The sequence below is a fragment of the Chironomus tepperi genome, unplaced genomic scaffold (assembly GCF_022539635.2).
Source record: "Chironomus tepperi strain 1889 unplaced genomic scaffold, CSIRO-AGI_Ctep_v1 contig_175, whole genome shotgun sequence".
In the NCBI taxonomy this organism is placed as follows: Eukaryota; Metazoa; Arthropoda; class Insecta; order Diptera; family Chironomidae; genus Chironomus; species Chironomus tepperi.
Window position 1 is genome coordinate 1,161,247 of NW_027226297.1, and position 21,941 is coordinate 1,183,187.

Sequence of the window (21,941 nt, forward strand, 5' to 3'; positions counted from 1 at the left end):
TGCTTTATACTCACAAAATTAAGCAATTAGAATTCCAGAAGAACCACAAGTTATAAAAATTTTTAAATCTCATCTTCATCTTGGGCATATGTGACGGGTTACAGGCCTAATATTAAGTTTCTTTAGAGCTAAAATTTTTATTGTTATTCTTAATGGCTTTATTTTATTCATTTGTAAACATTTATCTTTGCTTCTGACTTTTTTAATATTTTTTGAAGGTTATTCTAAACAGGACAATAGATGTTCTCAGTTAAGCTCTTCTCTTTTGAGTTATCATCAATCAAATGAACTTAAAGCATCAAAACAAAATTAAATTATGGATGTCAAATTAGCAAAAAGATCGCCGCAAACAAAATCACACGCATTTAGCTTGAATTGTTTTCGCAAATATTGTGCAAAAAAATATATATAAAATCATTAACTAAAAGGTGTCAAAAAAATTCTTCCTTATTTAATTGTCAAATGTCACAAAATATAAAGTGTTAAAGTTTTTATTAGTCAGAATGATTCTACATTTTTTGTCATTAGCATCATGGATTATTGGCACTTTATGTAAAAGGCAATAACTTTTATAGATGAAATATTGTTGACACTTTCACTTACCGTATCTGCTTGAATGACAATAACATCCATTTTCCACAATCTGTAACTATTTCATTTCTACTTCTCCGAGTTCATATTGCACTTGGTATTGAAAATTAGCAAAAGAAAACCAACAACACAACCAACGATAAAACATCATTTGAGGAAGGCCATGGATCTCAACTGATCTGTATTACCAACGAATCAAGTAAATAAGTTCTAAATGCATACATCAGAATCGAATGGACGTCATCTTCATTTTAACTATAGCGACCAATAATTCATGCATGCTAATTGTCAACAATGACACATTCAAAACTCTGTCTGAAGTCCGCAAACAGAGGTTCTCTCGATTTAACGCCAAATTGACTTTTCAATAAACGATGTTCAAACTATAAAACATCTGTAAAATGGTAAGTGAGAGAATCGTCTAGAAATTTATATTTATTTCTAAATATTTGACTGATTATTAGCTAACTGATGATGATTTATTATTATGATATTATAAATTGATAATAAATCGTGTATGTGGACAGACAATTTGTACAAATTAGGTGACTGAGCCAGCATAAGAGTCAGGTGGAAAACCTTTTGTCGTAACCTAAAAAGTTCCCAAAAAAAAGCTCGTGTTGCATGGGAAATCATTTAATAATGGTCATATGAATATCAACACCACAAAAGGTGTCTGGAAAATCCTAATAACAATCCAATAACATCTTCAATTGTTTATTTTTATATTAATACTAGAGTATCGGGAGCGCCCATGGCAACACATGTCCAGAATTTTCAGCTTCACATAGCTTCATGTGGTATCACGTTACACCCACATTCCCCTTGATACCCCTCAGTTTTCGGCTTCACATGATTTCACAAAATGGCTTCACATGGCTTCCGTTCTTGTATCATCAGCAAAGGAATTGGGTGTTTATAATATATTAATATTAATATTAATATACTAAGAAATTTCTGTTTATTCCATTCATTATAAATATCTGCACAATAAGTCATGATATTCTTTAAGTAAATATTGTGCTCGACTTTAAGAGACATATCTGAAATATTTTATTTATTTAGCAAATTTGCAAATTTTTGCTACAACTGCAAAAGCTCAATAGGAAGTCAAAATAGGAAGAACTTCCCCTTCCAACAGATGCATTACTATGTATCACAGATCATACACTAGACTGATAATTAAAATTTAGCGATTCCTCATTGAAACAATAGAAAAAATAAAGATATTTTTATCACAATCAGCTTATAAAATTTCATTGGACATTTACATTAGCATGTTTTCGAGATATTGGGAAATGTTTTCCGTTATCAAAGTTAATGACAAAATAGCCATCAATCATCCTTGATAGTCAAAGGCTAGACTTTGTGTTAATTCTTAAAAATTAGATTTATGAAAGATTTTTTGTCTTTAAGCTGAATTAAGTTGATTCTCTCGCATCATAATGCTTAGCACGTGCTTAAAAATTCTCATATTCATCTTCTCTTCTCAGAAAATTTTATTGTTGTGCTTTGTTGTCTCATTTTTATGAAGATCATCTTCCGCTCGCTTTAAAAGTGAGCATTTTTAACACCTTACTAGAAAAAAATCCCAGAACAAATGACAAAATAGACAGAGAGTGAATCTTGGCGAATCTTGAAGAGCAAGAGAATTATTTTCTTATGAGATAAAGGTATATAAGACTCATCACAATGTTTAGTCTGGTTCAATCGCGAATTTTATTTTGGATAGTGTTGTGAAAAAAAGATAAAGAGTTGTGACAAGAAAGATTCAGGTTGAAAAAACTTGATTGGAATGAAAATTGAAAATATTTGTAAATTTTGATTTTTAAGAACTGAAAAAATTGAAGAAAATCGGAAAAATTATTTAAAAGAATTAAAAGTGAAATTCTGATCTAAATTTTGAAAAAAATTTTTGAGAAAAAAATATAACGAAGTCAATTTTAAATTTAGAAACATAATTAAGTGTTTTAAAATTTTATAAAGGCAAGAATCAGAAACTTTTTTAAAAATTGTGAAAATTAATTGCCTTAAAAAATTTAAATTGAAAATTTTAAAGTTGAGATTTTTACCAATTTTTACAGATTTCTTATTCAATTTAAAAATCATAAATATCGCGTTAAAAAAAATTTTTTTAAATTTTTTGTGTAAAAAAATCACAGAACTTTTGATATTAAAGTGTAGAAAATTTGTAGAATATTTTGAAAAAGTGAAAAAAACTAAAATAATTTGTTAAAATTCAAAAAAAGACTTCAAAAAATTAAATGAAATAGTTTTTAAATCAATACTTACCTAGCACCAAATCTTTAAAATTTAGCATATCTAATATTTTTCAAAATCAGTAAAATTAAATTTCAAATTTAAAACTTATTGAAATTTAAAAGTCGAAAAAATCACGATTTTTTGAATATTTTGTGTGAAAAAGTCAAAATTAAATTGAAAATTTATTTTAAGTTCAAATAAGAATTAAATTTGAATTTAAATAAGTTCAGTTAAATTTAATTTTAAATGAATTTAATTTTAAATTTGATTTATTTTTTAAACAATTCTAGATTCAATTTTATTGCAACTATGTTAACTAATTTGAATTTTAAACGACTATAATCAAAAGTTCAAAAGTGATCTAAATATAATTAATTTTTTAAATTAAAATAATTAACATTAAGACTCAAAAACGCAGCGACTCAAAGTGATTCTCACGAAAATCTCCAAAAAAAATCGCATACAAATAAATTAGCAAGTGCCATTGTAAATTAAACCCCCCCAAAAAATGGATTTAAACGACAATGACATCGTAGTATCTGGCATATCAGGTCGATTTCCGAATTCTAATAATGTCAGAGAATTTGCCAACAATTTATACAATAAAGTCGACATGACTGATGAAGACGAAAGTCGCTGGAAGCATTTTCATGAAGACGTACCAAAAAGATTCGGAAAAATTCGCAATATTGAGAAATTTGACGCTTCTTTCTTCTCGACCTTGAATAAGCATGCTAATTGGACAGATCCACAAATGAGAATGCTTCTAGAACACGCGTATGAGGTAATGACGAATTATAGTTGATATTGTGTATAGATTTTTGATTGTGAATGTAAATTGCAGTCAATTTTGGATGCTGGAATATCACCGCAGTCTTTAGTTGGAAGTAAGACAGGTGTCTTTATAGGCTGCAGTATTTCTGATTCTAAAGATGCATTTACACATAGAATGCCGCCAAAGGATGGATATGTTGTGTTAGGGTGAGTTGTTTTAGAGAATGTGAAGGCTGGCATGGTTCAGGGGCGTATCCGGGCGGTTTCTAGGGCTTTTTGAGACAAAAGTCTAAAATCTCCTCAATTTTTGCATTCGATCCAAACCCCCGATCCCCTAGATACGTCCCTGGATTACTCATTCCATCGATTGCGTCCATCAAGTTCTTCCGAGTCTACGCATGTAAACTGATCTTAAGTTTTCGAACTCATACAAAAATCAAAAGCATGATCGAGAAGTTTTTGGGATTTCTCACTTCTTCATCTTCTTTTATGTCACTATTGTGCTTCTATTTAGATTTCTACTAGACATCAAATGTCGTCAAATATTGATTGAATATACAATCAATGCCAAAAATAATTTATTTTGCCTTTTATGACACTTGATGATTCCTCGATTCTCGATATTAATTGTAAATTACACAAAAAAATCTGTCGTTAAATATGAATCTTCCTGCAAAATATTTTAGTTTCGTTCTTTATAATATTTTTATTAGTTTAAATAATTATTGAGAGTAACATTGAAATTGATGCTTCCTTATTGATATCGAGGATGAATAACTTGTTGGCTTTTTTAATTCTTACGTTCATTTCCGAGTAACACATGAAATTAAGGGTTTTTTAAGACCCAGACCAAAATTGATCAGTCTCAATCTTGAGATTTGTGGAGATCAAGGCTTCAAAGAACTTGACCAAGATTTCTTGTTGTCTCAGTCTTGGTTCAGATTTTGGTCTTGGTCTTATTCTTGACCTTGATCATTATCATGATATCTCGTCAAAATCTGCTGCCATGGTAACTTTTTGTTTTTTCTGTCAATATAACTACGTAACTGTGTCTTAACAAACTATGCGCTGCTCGGGACTTACCAGAACAACTTGATAAATATATGCAAGAATGATAAACTAATTTTTTTGTTTGAAGAATGGAAGTAGATGTTAAACGTTGCTTCACATGCCTTCAAATTTCATGTGATTTTAAGTCACACGATCAGAAATTAATAAAAATTTTACAATAAATGTGTGAAGAATTTTTTGGGAATTTTTGTGGTTTCGGGATTTAATCATCTGATTTGACAAACAAATCATCAATAAAATTAATATAAATACCGACTGTTGCGCACACAAGTCATTTATTACAAGATTTTTGTGTGAAATAATTAATTACTTTTCAATGTCTTTCGTCTCGTTGTAAGGTTTATGTAGTGCTTTTATCTGTCGGAATTTATTATAAAAGTAGTTTTAAAGAAGCATTAATTCAAATGTCTATTATTAAACGTTTAAAACAATTCAAGAGTATTTATGAGAGCTCTAAACTGCTTCATTAGGGGCCGTTAGCTTATTAAATTACGTAGCGATGAGGGGAAGTCCGTTCAATTTAGGGGAGTAAGAGGGTAAATCTGACATCAACCGAAGAAATTTCGAGGATTTTATTGTAAATCTTTGAAATAAGTTCGTTATTCTGGGTTATTCGGTTACGTAACTTCCTAAACGTTCCTTTACCAATATATTCATAGATTCAAGTTGAAATTAGTTGAACTTCCATACAAAAAAAAAGACAAAAATATCCAAATAAGGTATTTTGATATTTAAAAGGGCTATTGAGTACACAACTAAGAGATAAAGACGTTATTTATTGGAATCTTTAATGATTATGGTTGTATTGTCCCAGGTCTACTCCATAACTTTTACTCAAAAATATACAAATAACAATAACAGAGCATTAAAACACCGGCTGCTTCTATAATGTGTACAATAACATCGAATGCTTAAAAATACCAAAAATCTTAATTAATGATTAATTTACTGTCCAACTTCTTCATTTTGTTCATTCAAGGTTTTAAGGTTTGTCATCATACATTTTAAGAGCATTACAAAAATCTTAACTAAATGGAGAAATAAAAATGCTTAAGGGCTCTAAGCACAAAATTAGTCGTTGATGTTTTTTGTTTTGGAAATCCAAAAACCAGTTTCTCTCTAAATCATAAACCATCCAAATAAAATTTATTTTATTAACGAGTTCAAAAACCTCTCGAGGCATAGAAAATCTGATTTTTATGCTTGATTTAGGTAATTCTGTAATTAAATGGTTCATTATGATGCAATTTGATGGTTATTTAATTTTATTCAAGTGCAACCGTTCATAGTATGACCATAAATGTTAAGCGATACAACCGACCCGAGCAACTCAACCAAACCCAACGGCACAGATGACCCGAGCGACACAAATGAAGAAACCTTATTGACGTCAAATTTAGGCAGCTTATATTTGGTGTTAATAAAGAGATTAAATTGATTCATCAAAGTTCCGTGGCGAAGCTTTCTTCATTTGTGTTGCTCGGGCAAAAATTTTTCTTCAAATTTCATTTCATATAAATTGCATCATATTTTTTAAACAATACCTAAAAAAATTCAATTAATTGATGTTAATAATTGATTTGATCTTCAAGGGCGGCCGTAATTTCTCGTTTAAAATGAAATTCAATTATGTATTTTACATAACGTAATTAGGTCAATTAATGAAAACAAAAATTAATTGTTAAATTTCTAAATCAAAAGTTTTCACATTTTGACACCACTTACATATGTTCAAGGTTAATAGTCGTATCGAAAATATGCAAATCATTAAGGGAATGTTCGGAAATTACGGAACAGAAGAGCTCTAAGTCAACTCGAAGTTTTTATAGAATTGAGTCGACTTTTTTATTCAAAACCAAAAACAAGCTCTGCGAACACATAAAGGACGAGGGATCCTATTTTACTTTCTTACTTCCTTGTTTAGCTGTTGGTAAATCTGTCCGTTGATTATTCTCAATACGTTTCGTGGCTATTGATTGTTAAATGAAGGTGGGTTCACCAGGCTTCACACTTACCTTCTCAATTATTACTACACCGTTTGGACGGTTGAGCATAGCCAGAATGCACCACGGAGAAGTGCTTGGGTAGAAAAGGTTGAAGGGTGATGAATAACTGCGTTGCCCCTTTTTACTTATTTTTGCTTTTTACTACGAAGTTCCAATGTAGATTCATGATAAGGGTAGAGGGTACAGTTTGAGCGTTACGTAACTTCCAAACATTCCCTAAGTGGTTCTTCCAAAAAAAAAAAAACATGTCTAATAAGTTGATTTCGCGTCAACTCTTGAGACTTTAAGATAAATATATCTACGCACATTCCTTTATTTTGGTTATTTCATCTCCACCTCATGAAATATTGTGAAATATTTTGTGACATAAGCTTTGACCACAAAAGGTTTTTAAAATTTTTGATGTGTCATTGTCGGTGCTAATGAGAAAATCATATTTGTCACATTCTCATCTTGAAAAAATTCTTAATCCAATCAATAACATCGATAGCAATGCAACTACTCGATAAGCTTTTGTTTACTCTTCATGCACATGTGCTAATCATTCAATTCTGCAGACTCATTGTCATAAAAATTTTTATCTATTTTATTTTTCTCACAGAAATGCTAATTTTTATCTCTCAAATCGAATCTCATACGCTCTTGGCTTATGTGGACCATCATTTACAGTCGACACAGCATGTTCAAGCTCCGCATATGCTCTCGACTGTGCTTTTCGCTATATTGAATCAGGTATTTGACTTTTTCATCATTTAAGGGCTATTCCAATACATTTATTATCTCTATTTAAGGTCTTTGTGACGCAGCATTAGTTGGCGGTTCTCAACTAATTCTAAATTGTGGATTAGCAGCTGAATATACAAAGTAAGATTTATGAATGAATATTGTTTACACATTTCGTAACTTGTTTTATCAACAGATTAGGTATTTTGGCAAGCGACGGAGTTTGTCGACCGTTTGATGAGAACGCGACTGGTTTCTCTCGTGCGGAAACAATTTGTGTTATATTCCTACAAAAACGTAAAGACTCAAAACGTATTTATGCTAATGTTGTATACAGCAGTTCCAATAATGATGGATTCAAGAAAGAAGGAGCTTCATTTCCATCAAAAATCATGCAGCAGAAACTGATTGAAGACTTCTATAGCAAATTAAAGTTTGATCCTGAAAATGTGAATTTTGTTGAGGCTCACTCGACAGGCACTAAGCTCGGTGATCCAGAAGAAGTTCAAGCAATTGATGCTGTATTTTGTAAGAATAATAATCGACCAAAAGAACTTGTTATTGGAAGTGTTAAGTCAAATATGGGGCATGCAGAAGCAGCATCAGGAATGGCTTCAATTACCAAAATTTTACTTTCTCTTGAAAGTCGGAAGTTTCCACCAAATATTAACTTGAAATCACCACGATCTGATGTTCCTGCATTTTCCGAAAACCGAATCAAAGTCGCCACGGATGTTGAAGATCTGGTTGGAGACTTCATAGCAATGAACTCATTCGGTCTTGGAGGTGGAAATGCACATTCATTATTCAGAGGAAATCCAAAGGTCAAGTTAAATTCTGGTGTTCCTGATGATGATCTAGGAAGAATGTTGTTGTGGTCAGGCAGAACAGAAGCTGCAATAAATGCAATATTTGATGACATCACTCAACGTCCACTTGATGCTGAACACATAGCACTTCTTCAAAATTCTCAAATACAGACAACAAGTGCCAATACTTATCGTGGATATGGAATGTTCATTAATGACAAAACAGAAGGCAAAGCAGTTTGTGTGAAGCAAAATATTCAGTATTTCAATGGATCACGACGTCCAGTTGTGTTTGTGTACAGTGGAATCGGAAGTCAATGGCTTGAAATGGGAAGAGACTTGATGAAAATTCCACTATTTGCACAATCAATTGAGAAGTGTCATGACATATTGATGAATAAAGGAATCGACTTGAAGAACATCATAACATCAAGTGATGAGGACACATTCAGCAATGTCTTGCATTCATATGTTGGAATTGTTGCAATTGAAATTGCACTTACTGACATTCTTAAAGCATTGAATATTGTTCCTGATTATATTATTGGCCATTCAGTTGGAGAACTTGGTTGTGCTTATGCTGACAATTGTTTCACAGCTGAAGAGACGATATTAGCAGCTTATGCTCGAGGTGAAGCCAGTAGAGAATCCCATACTATAAAAGGTGCAATGGCAGCTGTAGGACTAAATCATATAAAATTAGAAGAGATGGTTCCTGAGGATATAGACATCGCATGTCATAATGGTGATGACTCAAGCACAATTAGTGGACCTGCTGACAGTATACATGAATTCGTCCAAAAGCTCAAAGATGATAAAATATTCGCCAAAGAAGTTGCATGCTCAGGAGTTCCATTGCACAGTCGATACATCACTGAAATGGGATATAAGCTACACGAAAAGCTACAAGAAATCATAAAAGAACCAAAAACGCGCTCCAGAAAATGGCTAAGCTCAACATATCCTGAAGACATGTGGGATGAAGAAGAAGCGTGCTTGTCATCTGCTGAATATCATACAAGAAACCTACTCAACCCAGTATTCTTCAAAGAAGTCACTGAGATGCTTCCGAAGAATTCTTTGATGATTGAAGTGGCACCTCATGGACTGTTAAAGGCAATATTGAAGAGGAACATAAAGGAAGGTGTGCATGTAAGCTTGACACAAAGAGAAAGTAAGGATGGAGTTGAATTTTTCATGGATTCTTTAGGAGGGTAAGTTGTTCTAAACAGGAACGTATTCAGGAAAGGAGGTTTTTGGGCCATACTCGTCCTTCCTGGATAAGTCCCTGGCCTTAAATATCAGTATAAGAAATTGATGAATAACTTTACTTTCCAGCCTTTTCCAGCATGGAGTTGACATGGACATATCAAAATTATATCCACCAGTAAGCTTTCCAGTTTCAAGAGGAACTCCAATGATCTCACCCGTTATTAAATGGAATCATGATGAAGATCACTTTGTGCCACATTTTGACACATACAATGCCTTCGAAAGACGCAACATTGTCATCAACATAAGTGACAAAAAGTTTGAATTCATTCAGGGACACATGGTCGATGGTCGTACTCTATTTCCAGCAACTGGCTGGATCTTTCTCGTTTGGGAAACATTCTCTATGATGATTGGTGCTCACTATGAGAAGGTCAAAGTTGTCTTTGATGATATTCACTTTCTACGTGCTACATCATTAACAAAGAATCAGGATGTGCTTATAACAATATCAATTCATCGCGGTACAGGAAGATTTGAAATAATTGAAGGAAATTCACCGGTTGTGTATGGTTACATAAAGCAAGTCGATAACATTGAAATGTCAGAAATTACTGTTCTTAGTGATGACAAGACATTAACATTAAATGGAGATGATTTTTACCAAGAAATGCGACTGAATGGATTTTGTCATTTAGGTCCATTCAAAGGTGTCAAGGAAATACGACATGATGGATTAAAAGGTAAAGTTAAATGGATACACAATTGGATCACATTTTTGGACAGCATGACACATTTTGAAGAGAGACAAGCAAAAACAAAGAAATTGGCACTTCCAACAAATATAAGGAAGGTGATAATAGATCCAATTTTACATTATGAGATGCTTAAAGAAAAACAGAAGGAAGTAAATGAGAAGTTAGAGGAAGTAGATGGAAAGTCGGAAGAGATTGATATTCTGTATGATGTTGCTATATCCCCACACTTGAAAATCATCAAATCTGGTGGTGTCGAGTTTCATGATAAAATCAACCGTGTAGTCAACAGACGAAGACCAAAGGAACCATTCATTGAAACTCACAATTTTGTGCCTTTCTTCTCAACAAAGCGATACTCAATAAATGATGCAGCTAAGATTATCACCCAAACTGCCCTCGAGAATATTTTCCAATCCAAATGCACGTCTGTCGAAATTGACGCAACAAGTGTCGATGATATTCAGCCATTAAGTGATCATATATCCAAAGCATTACGTGGAATTCCTTCAGTCATGTCAGACGTCACTTTTATCACATCAAGAGACAATCTTAAACTAGAAAATGTTAAAATTAGTTCTGAAGAGCTATCGTCATTCAATGGTGTTGATTTGGTCATTAGGAATAATTGTATTGGTGACGAAGAGTTTTTTGATGCTGTTAAGTCATCCATAAGTGGACATGGATACATAATTTCAAGAGAAAATCAAGAATTTTCAGACATGCCGCATGAAAATGTTCAAGTTGTTGCCAAAATTCACACAATTAACAATGAAGTCATTCACATGCTGCAATTTAGAAGTGATGTAATGTCCATTGATTCCAACAATATCATAGAAATCACATCCAATACCAAAGAGTGGATTGATAAACTCAAAGTCTCATTATCGGAAGCACCGACACTTGTTTATGCTTATAATCGAGATTATTCAGGTATTTTAGGATTCATCAATTGTATCAGACGTGAATATCCAGTTGATCGTCTTAAATGCTTCTTCATAATGGATATACAAAATGCACCACATGTCTTTGACTTGAATGATAATTTCTTTAAATCACAACTTGAACTTAATCATGCTGTGAATGTCTTCAAAGATGGAAAATGGGGCAGCTACCGACACTTAGACATGCCAATTATGAGTGATTTACATCCACAAACTCAACATTGTTATGTAAATTGTCTTGTTAAGGGAGATTTGTCAACACTTTCATGGCTTAATGGCTCACTTGACGTACATAATGATAATCTTGACATAATTAAAATTCATTATGCATCGTTGAACTTTAAGGACATTATGCTGGCACTTGGAAGAATTCCTGATGATTGTGATAATCCAATGAGTCAGCAAAGCATTTTGGGATTTGAATTTTCAGGCTCAAAGCGAAATGGTGATAAAGTTATGGGAATTGGTACAAAAGCTGGTGCTTTAGCGACTTATTATGATGTAGAGAATACAATTTTATGGAAAGTACCAGATTCATGGACAATGGAAGAAGCAGCAACAGTTCCACTTGTGTATTTCACAGTCTATTTTGCATTCTTCAACACAACAACAATTAAGGCTGGAAAGAAAATTTTGATTCATTCAGGAAGTGGTGGAGTTGGACAAGCTGCAATTGAAGTTGCATTTGCGTATGGACTAGAAGTCTTTACAACAGTCAGCACTGAAGAGAAGAAGAATTTTTTGCTGAAAAGATTTCCAAAACTGAAACCTGAAAATATTGGAAATTCCCGAAACACAACTTTTGAGAAAATGGTTCTTGAAAATACAGCAGGCAAAGGTGTTGATTATGTCCTGAACTCATTATCTGACGACAAGTTACAAGCTTCAATTCGATGTCTCGGTAAAGATGGTGTGTTTTTGGAGATCGGAAAGTATGATATTGTTATGGGAACTAACATAGATATGAGATACTTAGCAAAGCGTATCACAATGAAGGCTGTTATATTTGACGACCTTGCTGACGACTCAGAAGAAATGAAGGTAAATAAAATTACTTTGTCTTATATATACAACAATAAAAAGGTTCCGTATTTTTTAGTTCATTTACAATCGTGTTGAGGAAGATCTTAAAGCTGGAATCATAAAACCCTTAAGTACGACAATTTTTGAGGCACATCAAATTGAAGAGGCATTCAGATTCATGGCAAATGGTAAACATATAGGAAAGGTTCTCCTAAAAGTTAGACAACACGAAGATGACGAGAGGTCATTGCCCTTAATTACCATGAATCGTGTCTATTGTGGCGCCAATGAGTCTATTGTTATTTCGGGTGGCCTTGGAGGCTTTGGAATGGAATTATCTGAATGGTTAATATCAAGAGGCTGCCGTAAACTTGTTTTAAATTCAAGAAGAGGCGTTGTCAATATGAATCAATACCTAAAGGTTGAGTAAGTAAAGCAATTAATTAAAGATGATTATGCAAGTGCTAATGAATTTATGGATATATTATAGGGTATGGAAATACTATGGAGTGGATGTGGTCATTAATACATCAGACATTGCAACAGAGCAAGGGTGTGAGAATTTGATTGAACAAGCTATGGAACTAGGACCTGTCGGTGCTATTTTCAATCTTGCTGCAGTTCTTCGGGATGCAATATTTGAAAATTTAGATCAACAAATGTTTGATGAATCGTTGGCACCAAAGGCTCTTGGAACTAAATATTTGGACAAAGTATCTAGAGTTCTATGTCCAAATCTCAAACATTTTGTAGTTTTTTCGAGTGTCTCATGTGGTCGAGGTAATGCTGGTCAAAGTAATTATGGAATGGCAAACTCAATCATGGAAAGAATAATCGAGGATAGACATCGTGACGGATTGCCTGGAAAAGCTATTCAGTGGGGTGCCATTGGTGATGTTGGAATGCTTGCTGACTTCCAGTTAGCAAATATGGAGAAGGATATTGGAGGAACATTGCCACAACCAATCTCTTCATGCTTAGAAGTTCTAGATGTGCTGCTAACGTCACTAGATCTAATAGTTTCAAGCACAGTTGTGGCTGATAAACACATGGAAGATTTTAGAAAAGGAAATGTAATAGACATAATTCTCAATATTATGGGAATTCGCGATAAAAAGTCAATTTCAATGGACTCAACTCTGACACAGTTAGGCATAGATTCGTTAATGGGTGTTGAAATTCAGCAAATTCTTGAGCGAGAATTTGACGTTTCCTTTACATCACAAGAACTTCGGTCACTTACCCTTAGTCAACTTGAAAAGCGCATTTCATCAAAAAGTTCTGAAGGTTCAAATGGAAATGCAGGCAATGATGATGCTGAGAAGGTTGAGTGGATGAAGCTGTTGATGGAAGGTGTGATTGATTCTGAAACATTAAACATAATTTCACCAGAAACATTAGTTAAAGTGAACGATGTTGAGGATTTTGAAGGAACAAAAGTACTTGTTATTCCTGGATTTTATGGATTTGCAGCCAACATTTATCGAGCATTTACCAAAGAATTCAAATATCCAGCATATATCTTACAACTTCTAAATACATCAGAATGTGAACAGATTGATGAAATTGTCGAAAGCCTCAGGCCGACTATTCTTGATCTGTACGAAAATACTGAAAAATTCATCATTTTGGGACATTCATTTGGTTCCATTTTAGCATTAAAAATAGCCGAAATTCTAGAAAATGAAGGAAAATCAGGACAAATAATTCAACTTGATGGATCACCTCAATTTATTCATAGATTTTCCCATAAAATGATGACTGAAAAGACACTTGAGGACATGAGTTCATCAATATCGATGGTTCTTTTCAATGCCCTGATGCCTTATGTAGATCAAAATGATGTTAAAACTGCCTTTACGAAGCATGATAATTGGGAGTCGAGAACCGAAAAATTGATAAATTTATCATCTGATAAGCTTCCATTTACCTACGAATTCATTAGCCAAAATGTCATTGCCGCTTATATAAATCGCTTTAAGATGTCACTTAATATCAAAGACGATGCTTTTCCGATACTCAAAAGTACAAAAATTTCACTCATTAAAGCAACAAAATCATCAGTTAATGGAATTCATAAAGATTATGCATTGTCACAATACTCAACACATCCAGTAAAAATTAGTATTATTGATGGTGATCATGTCACATTACTTACTAATCCAGTATTAAATTCGAATATTGAAGATATATTGTCTTCATCTATGGTTGTATAAATTGTACTATATAATTTTTATAATGATTAAAATAAAACATTTGATAATATAATAAAATACAGTAAGAGTTTAATTATATCGAGGCATGTACTTATTGGGAATGATCCAAGGGCTCGTTCGCTTACTTACATAAAAATAGACTTTTTGAATCCTTCTCCCCGTACCCCGTAATCATTGTTTGATTCTTCACCGTTCATTATTTGAATCGTAACAAAATCTTGAACCCCCTCCTTTCCAAAGAGCTAACTTAAAATTAAAGCTTTTCTCGTAGATATATTCTTTTGTTTCAAAGCTGTGCACTGAAGAATTTGTGTTGAATTTTGTGTCTTGATCCAATACAATGATAATAAGTGTCCAATGAGCATTAAATAGAGAAGAGGGTTTAAGTAAACATTTTTTAAAGTCCCGCGCGTGCTTTACTGCTGGAAAATGAACGTTTTACTCTAGAACTCTCACCAGAATCTTAGTGATCATGTACTTATTATTTCCATTACAGATTAATGATGAACAATGAAATTATTGGAATTTCTATTTTTAAAAATCAAATTTACCCACTTCTGAATGTTAAATCAAGGTCTCCTTTAGGAGCCGTTCACTTTTAACGTTAAGTACAAAATCGTAGACCCTCCCTACCTCCCCATTAAAAAGCGAACGTAATAAGTGTACGGTCCCTTATATGTAGTAAGATTATAAACAATTTGTGCTACAGAATCTCAAATCTCTTTCAATTTTTATTGCAAACATAGTCACAATAATCAAATTAGTTTATTATTACAATCTCATTAGAACAAGGCTTCGAATCTGTCGTTTTGCACGTGAACAACATCCTGATTCCCAACTGATTTTAAAATTTTCGGTGCTAAAACATAAGATTCGCAAAAAATCAAACATATCATTATTTGCAATTATTTAGAAGTTTCCAGAAAATCAACTTTACTTCTTCTTCTTCTTTAATTTAGGCGTCGCTAAGACATTTATATCTTTATTTTGCCGAGAGGTAAAATTGTGTTAGGGAGCGTTTAGAAGTTACGTAATGTTAAAAAAAGACCGACGCTTAGACCCCCATCGTGAAGCTTTGTAACCAAATTATGAACCAAAATGCATCATGCTTATTAAAATTGGATTCTTCGTCCCTTCCCTACTCTCTTAGTGCCTTACTTACTTCCTTGACTGAGGCGCACGAGGGCCCATTGCCGCGCGAAGGAAATGTCTGAAGACAGCTCTTTGTGCCTTCAATCTAGACGTAATATCCAAACATCCCCTCAATTCATTCCAACACAAACTAATTTATTTCATGACGTATTAAATCCAAATGCCGGATTATGTTATGACCTACGCAACAGAATAAATGTTGAATGGTAAAAAAACAGTCAAAAAAGTAAGACAAACATGCAGAGATAGATAATTAATAAGAAAGCAGGTTTTTAAGCCATTAGCTTAGACAACATCCAAAATAAATTACGTATTGTACACATTACTCAGCAAAAAACAGACCTAAACAAAAACAAGTTTTTATTGAATTTTCAAGCTCAGTCTTTATAATTGATAGAAACTTTTAAGTATTCAATTTTTGATTTGGTGTCAAAATTTGATTCCGTGCTGTGAGCAAAATAATCTAAAAATTCTACAAGAATAATAATCATGCAGAATGAAAAGGATTAGTAAGCATATTTATATTTAATCTTCTTATGTCCAAAACTACAAATGCATGACAAAATACAAAGTGTTAAAATCACAATAAATTATGAGTTAGACACTGACAAAAGGTTAGATCTATAGCATATTGTTCATTCAAAGATTTCATTCAATTTAAGTAAGACAAAATGAAAAATTAATTTATTAAAATCATCTAAAAGATGCTATGAATGAAGAAAACAAAACTACAGTCGCGCAGAAACAAAGACAACTCGTGTAAGTGTTGGTTAAAAAATAAATTTAGATGATGGACAAAAAAAAGCTTGGGGCATTCTTGCAAATAAACTTGAAACTATCAGAGTTGATTGTTAAGTGATTTTTTGTTAAATTTGAAAGAGATAATTCGGAAAGTACTAATTGGCTGCCGATAGGAATGAACCTAACATTGGAAAATGACAAGAGAAAGTCAGCGATAGTGCTAATTTCTGGAAACATCTGTGAAAGGTCACAAACTTGTTTTATCGCACTTGGGTGGAATCTATAAGGAAAAAGGCACCCTGGCCCTTTAAAAGCAATTTGGCGTTAAGCAGTAATGTGGGAATGCCAATTAGATGTCAAAACAGATAATATGTACAAGCTTTGTTTGTGATGTTGTCAGTAATAGAGTCAGATAGAAAACCTTCTGTAATAACCTAGGCTCCAATTCGGAGTATGGTTCCAGTAAGTAATTAAGTAAATAAGTTAGTAAGTAAGTAATTAAGTAAGTAAGCACAAATCGGTTGATCGATCAATAATCTGTCCACGTAATGGCGCAATTTTGACTTGGTGTCGGACTTTATTTAAATCCGGTAATAAGTCAGAGCCAATTGATCTGGTATCGGATTTCAAAACACTTAATTGACCTAACCTAATGCAAGATTCGTCCCAGAGTCACGCCGACCCGATCTACAATTTTGGAGCCATTTACCAACCTGTGCTAATTAGATTTAAACAATAAACACAATCTAAATTGGGAATTTCAAGAGATTTAATTGAGGAAATTCCACTAAAATTTGTGATTTCTCACACTTACCATTTGCATATTGCGTCTCCTAAAACTAAGGATTCATGATACATCCGCGAATTTATTGCAACAATTAAAAACTTTGATTAAAGATCAAGAAGTCACCTAGATCTCAATAAAAAACAGCATTTGTCAACCAACATTTTAAACTATAAAAATAAAAATATTCCCACAGTTTAATTACGCTTCTCTTAGCCCTGGAGGCATGTTTGTTTGACCAATACTTGTATTAAATCTAGACTAGTTAGTTAGATACTTTTACAGCAGCTCTGCACAGCAAAAGTCTTTGGTAACAATCAATTGAACTTACACAATAACATACGAAAATGTTTCAATGTGCGCCCTTATGTCATAGACGTAATTAATATGTAGCCTCTGGGTAGTAGTCAGGGTAAAAGGGGACTTTGGGGTACTGGACCCCCTTCTGAGAATAGTGGACAATAAATAGAACAAGATTCAAAATTTCAAAAATAACGGACACTTAACAAAATTTTTGGCTACGCCCCTGTGTAGACTCCCAAAATTTTTTAATGTATTAGGCTATTCAATTATGGAGAGTATAAAAAGACCATTACAAGATGCGAGAAAGATTAATTTTAAAGTATAATTCAATCAGTGAAGTGGTGCCAATTTTGTGAGCTGTTCGTGAAGAAATAAAAGAAGAGAAAAAAATAAAACAAACTTAACAAAAAAATATTAAATTGGATTAAGTATTGAAATTAATTAAATTCAGCAAAAAAAGTGATAAAGTTAAAAAAATTGAAAAAGTTGAAAAATTAAAAAAGTTCAAAAAATTTAAAAATTTAAAAAATCCAAAAAAATTTAAAAGTTTGAAAAAGACTTAAAAAAATTTGAAAGTTTTAAAAATGGAAAATAGAAAAATTAAAAAATAGTGAATTTTTATAAAAAAATTAAAAACTTAGAAATTAAAAAAAGTTTTCTTTTTTTTTAAAAAAAATTGAAAAACATTAATTAAGTGAAAAATAAAAATTTAAGTAAGGTTTAAAAACTTTAAAAAAATTGGCTGATTTAGGAAAAGTTGAAAAATTAAATAAAAAATTTAAATAAAGTGAAAGTGTTCCAAAAATATTAAAAAATAAAATAAAAAAATACCAAAATTTTTTTTTAAAAAAAAAAGTTAAAAAAATTATTTTTTTAAAAAAATTAAATTTTTTAAAAAAAAACTTAAAATTTAAAAAAAATCAGAAATTATAAAACAAGTTAAAAAATTTTAAAAATTGAATAGTTAAAAAAAATTAAAAAATTGAAATTTTTTTGTGCAAAATGGAGAACAAAGAGAGTGACATAGTTATATCCGGAATATCGGGCAGATTTCCAAACTCAGATAATATAAAAGAATTTGAATATAATTTATACAATAAAGTCGATATGACAACAGACGACGAAGGTCGTTGGAAGCATTTCACAGATGATGTCCCACCAAGATACGGAAAAATTAGAAATCTAGAAAAGTTTGATGCTTCATTCTTTTCAACTCTAAATAAACATGCTAATTGGACTGATCCACAAATTGAGTTTTACTTGAGCACGAGTACATATGAGGTATGATATTAAAGAATATCTTGTGAATGAACGCTGGTAGCGTTATTTGCAGTCAATTTGGATGCTGGAGTCTCACCTCAGTCACTAGTTGGAAGTAGGACAGGAGTCTTTATTGGATGTAGTACGTCGGATTCTAGAGATGCGTTCCTTCATCGAATACCACCAAAGGATGGATACTTTATTTTAGGGTAATAATTAAGTGGATTTAAAATCAGTTAAAAAAATAAATTAATTTAATATTTAAATAGAAATGGAGGCTTTTATGTCTCAAATCGACTTTCCTATGCTCTTGGCCTTTGTGGACCATCAATCACAGTCGACACAGCATGCTCAAGTTCTGCTTATGCACTTGATACTGCATTTCGCTATATGGAAGCTGGTAAGGAGTTAAACCTGCGACAAAATTAGAGTTTAATTTAATTCTTTTGCAATACAAACAGGTTTGTGTGACTCAGCACTTGTTGGAGGAACTCAGTTGATCTTAAGCTGTGGCATAACAATCGAATACTCAAAACTTGGAATCCTAGCCAAAGACGGAGTGTCTAGACCGTTCGATGAGGATGCTACTGGTTTCACTAGAGCGGAATCGATATCTGTCTTGTTCCTGCAGAAACGAAAAGATTCGAAACGTATTTATGCAAATGTTGTATATAGCAGTTCCAACAATGATGGATTCAAGAAGGAAGGAGCTTCATTTCCATCGAAGATCATGCAGCAAAATTTAATTGAAAATTTCTATCAAACGATAAAACTTGATCCTGCAAAAGTGAATTTTGTTGAAGCACATGCAACTGGAACTAAACTTGGTGATCCTGAAGAACTTGCGGCAATTGATGAAGTCTTTGCCAAACGATCTGGAAGATCCAAGACATTGACAATTGGAAGTGTGAAGTCAAATATGGGCCATGCGGAAGCAGCATCAGGAATGGCATCAATGGCCAAAATTATACTTTCATTTGAAAATCAGAAATTTCCACCAAATATCAACTTGAAATGTCCTCGTTCTGATGTTGCTGCATTTTCTGAAGGTCGGATTAAAGTAGCAACTGAAGTTGAGAATCTTGACAGTGAATTTATTGCAATGAATTCCTTTGGTCTTGGAGGTGGAAATGCACATTCATTATTTAGAGTGAAAACTATGGTCAAGTCAAATTCTGGTGTTCCTGATGATCTAGGAAGAATGTTGTGGCTGTGAAGAACAGAAGCTGCAATAAATGCAATTTTTGATGACATCACTCAACGTCCACTTGATGCTGAACACATTGCACTTCTCCAAAATTCTCAAATCCAGACAACAAGTGCCAATACTTATCGTGGATATGGAATGTTCATTAATGACAAAACAGAAGGCAAAGCAGTTTGTGTGAAGCAAAATATTCAGTATTTTAATTATCTACGACGTCCAGTTGTGTTTGTGTACAGTGGAATCGCCAATGGCTTGAAATGGGAAGAGACTTGATGAAAATTCCATTGTTTGCTCAGTCAATTGAGAAGTGTCATGACATATTGATGAATAAAGGAATCAACTTGAAGAATATCATAACATCAAGTGACGAGGACACATTCAGTAATGTCTTAAAGCAATACAAGGTAATTGAAATTGCACTCACTGACATTCTTAAAGCATTGAATATTGTTCCTGATTACATTATTGGACATTCAGTTGGAGAATCAGTTGTGCTTATGCTGACAATTGTTTAACAGCTGAAGAGACAATATTAGCAGCTTATGCTCGAGGTGAAGCCAGCATAGAGTCTCGTACTATAAGGGGTGCAATGGCAGCTGTAGGTCTAAATCATTTGAAGCTTCAAGAAATCTTACCAATGGACATAGACATTGCATGCCATAATGGTGAGGACTCAAGTACAATCAGTGGTCCTATGATAGCATTCATGAATCTATCGAAACCCTTAAAATGATAAAATATTCGCCAAAGAAGTTGCATGTTCAGGAGTTCCATTGCACAGCCGTTATATTACTAAAATGGGCCAAAGTTTACATGAGAAATTAGAAAAAATAATCAAGGAACCGAAGCAGCGATCAGAAAAATGGCTGAGCTCAACGTACGCTGAAGGCATGTGGAAGCAAGATGAAGCAGCAATTTGCTCTGCTGAATATCAAACCAAAAATCTTCTAAATCCAGTTCTATTTCATGAAGTCACTGAAATGTTGCCAAAGGATGTGTTGCAGATCGAAGTGGCTCCATCAGGACTATTGAGGGCAATTTTGAAAAGAAGCCTGAGCGAAGGAGTTTATGTGAACTTGACTGAAAGAAACTCAAAAGATGGAGATGAGCATTTTATGGAAGCAATTGGAAGTGTTATGGAACTCCTTCTATGAATTTAGCAATCATTCAAATATTTTTCAGGTTTTCCAACTTGGTGTTGACATGGACATATCAAATTATATCCACTCACAAACTTCCTGTATCCGCGGAACTCCAATGATCTCACCTGTGATTAAATGGAACCATGAAGATGATCATTTGGTGCCATATTATGATTCATACAATACATTTGAGAGGCGAAACGTTGTCATTAATATTAGTGATAAAAACTACGAGTTTGTTCAAGGACATCTTGTTGATGGTCGTGTGCTGTTCCCAGCCACTGGATGGGTATATCTTGTATGGGAAACATTCTCATGTATGATTGGACATTTAGAACAAACAAAGGTAGTATTAGAAGATATTCATTCTGCGAGAGCCACTCCATTATTCAAAAATCAGAATTTGTTAGTTACAACTTCAATACATCGTATTCGAAGATTTGAAGAATTGGAAGAAATTTCCAATTGTCCAAAGGATTTATAAAGAAAGTAGAGATGATGTAACAATGTTCGAAATTACACCTCATTATGATGAAAATATGTCTACTGAAGATGATTCTGGTAAGGAAATGCGTCTTTGTGGATTCACTCATTTAGGGCCATTCAAGGGTGTGACTGAAATTCAGCACAACGGTCTAAGAGGAAAGATCAAGTGGATGAAGAATTGGACGACATTCTTAGATACAGTCACACATTTTAACAACAGAAGAGTTCTATTGTCAAATGAAATGGGAGTTCCAGTAACAATGAGGAAATTCGTCATCGATCCAATTTTGCATTACAAAATGCTAGAAGAGAAAATGAAGACAATCGGAAATGCTGAAGATTCCGACATCATTTTTGACGTAGTTGTCTGTCCATATCGACAGATTATCAATGCAGGATCAGCGATCCAAGTAGTGCCGTCAACAAAATGGTATACCGTAGAAGAACTAACTCCACCGTTACTAGAACCAGCCTGTTCCA

At 33.1% G+C, this 21,941-nt stretch overlaps 1 protein-coding gene and 1 pseudogene across 1 annotated transcript; both read left to right on the plus strand.

The window, feature by feature from the left end:
* Positions 1-2,347: 2,347 nt before the first annotated feature.
* On the plus strand, positions 2,348-14,386 carry LOC139089141 (fatty acid synthase-like). The gene is made up of 9 exons (XM_070638579.1): positions 2,348-2,366; positions 3,203-3,637; positions 3,698-3,834; positions 7,306-7,436; positions 7,496-7,568; positions 7,624-9,450; positions 9,575-12,188; positions 12,247-12,596; positions 12,661-14,386. Exons 2-9 carry the CDS (start codon positions 3,362-3,364, stop codon positions 14,384-14,386), a joined length of 7,134 nt encoding a protein of 2,377 aa, XP_070494680.1. The 5' UTR covers positions 2,348-2,366; positions 3,203-3,361.
* A 3,882-nt stretch (positions 14,387-18,268) lies between these two features.
* LOC139089142 (fatty acid synthase-like) lies at positions 18,269-21,459 on the plus strand (annotated as a pseudogene).
* The last annotated feature ends 482 nt before the right edge of the window (positions 21,460-21,941 follow it).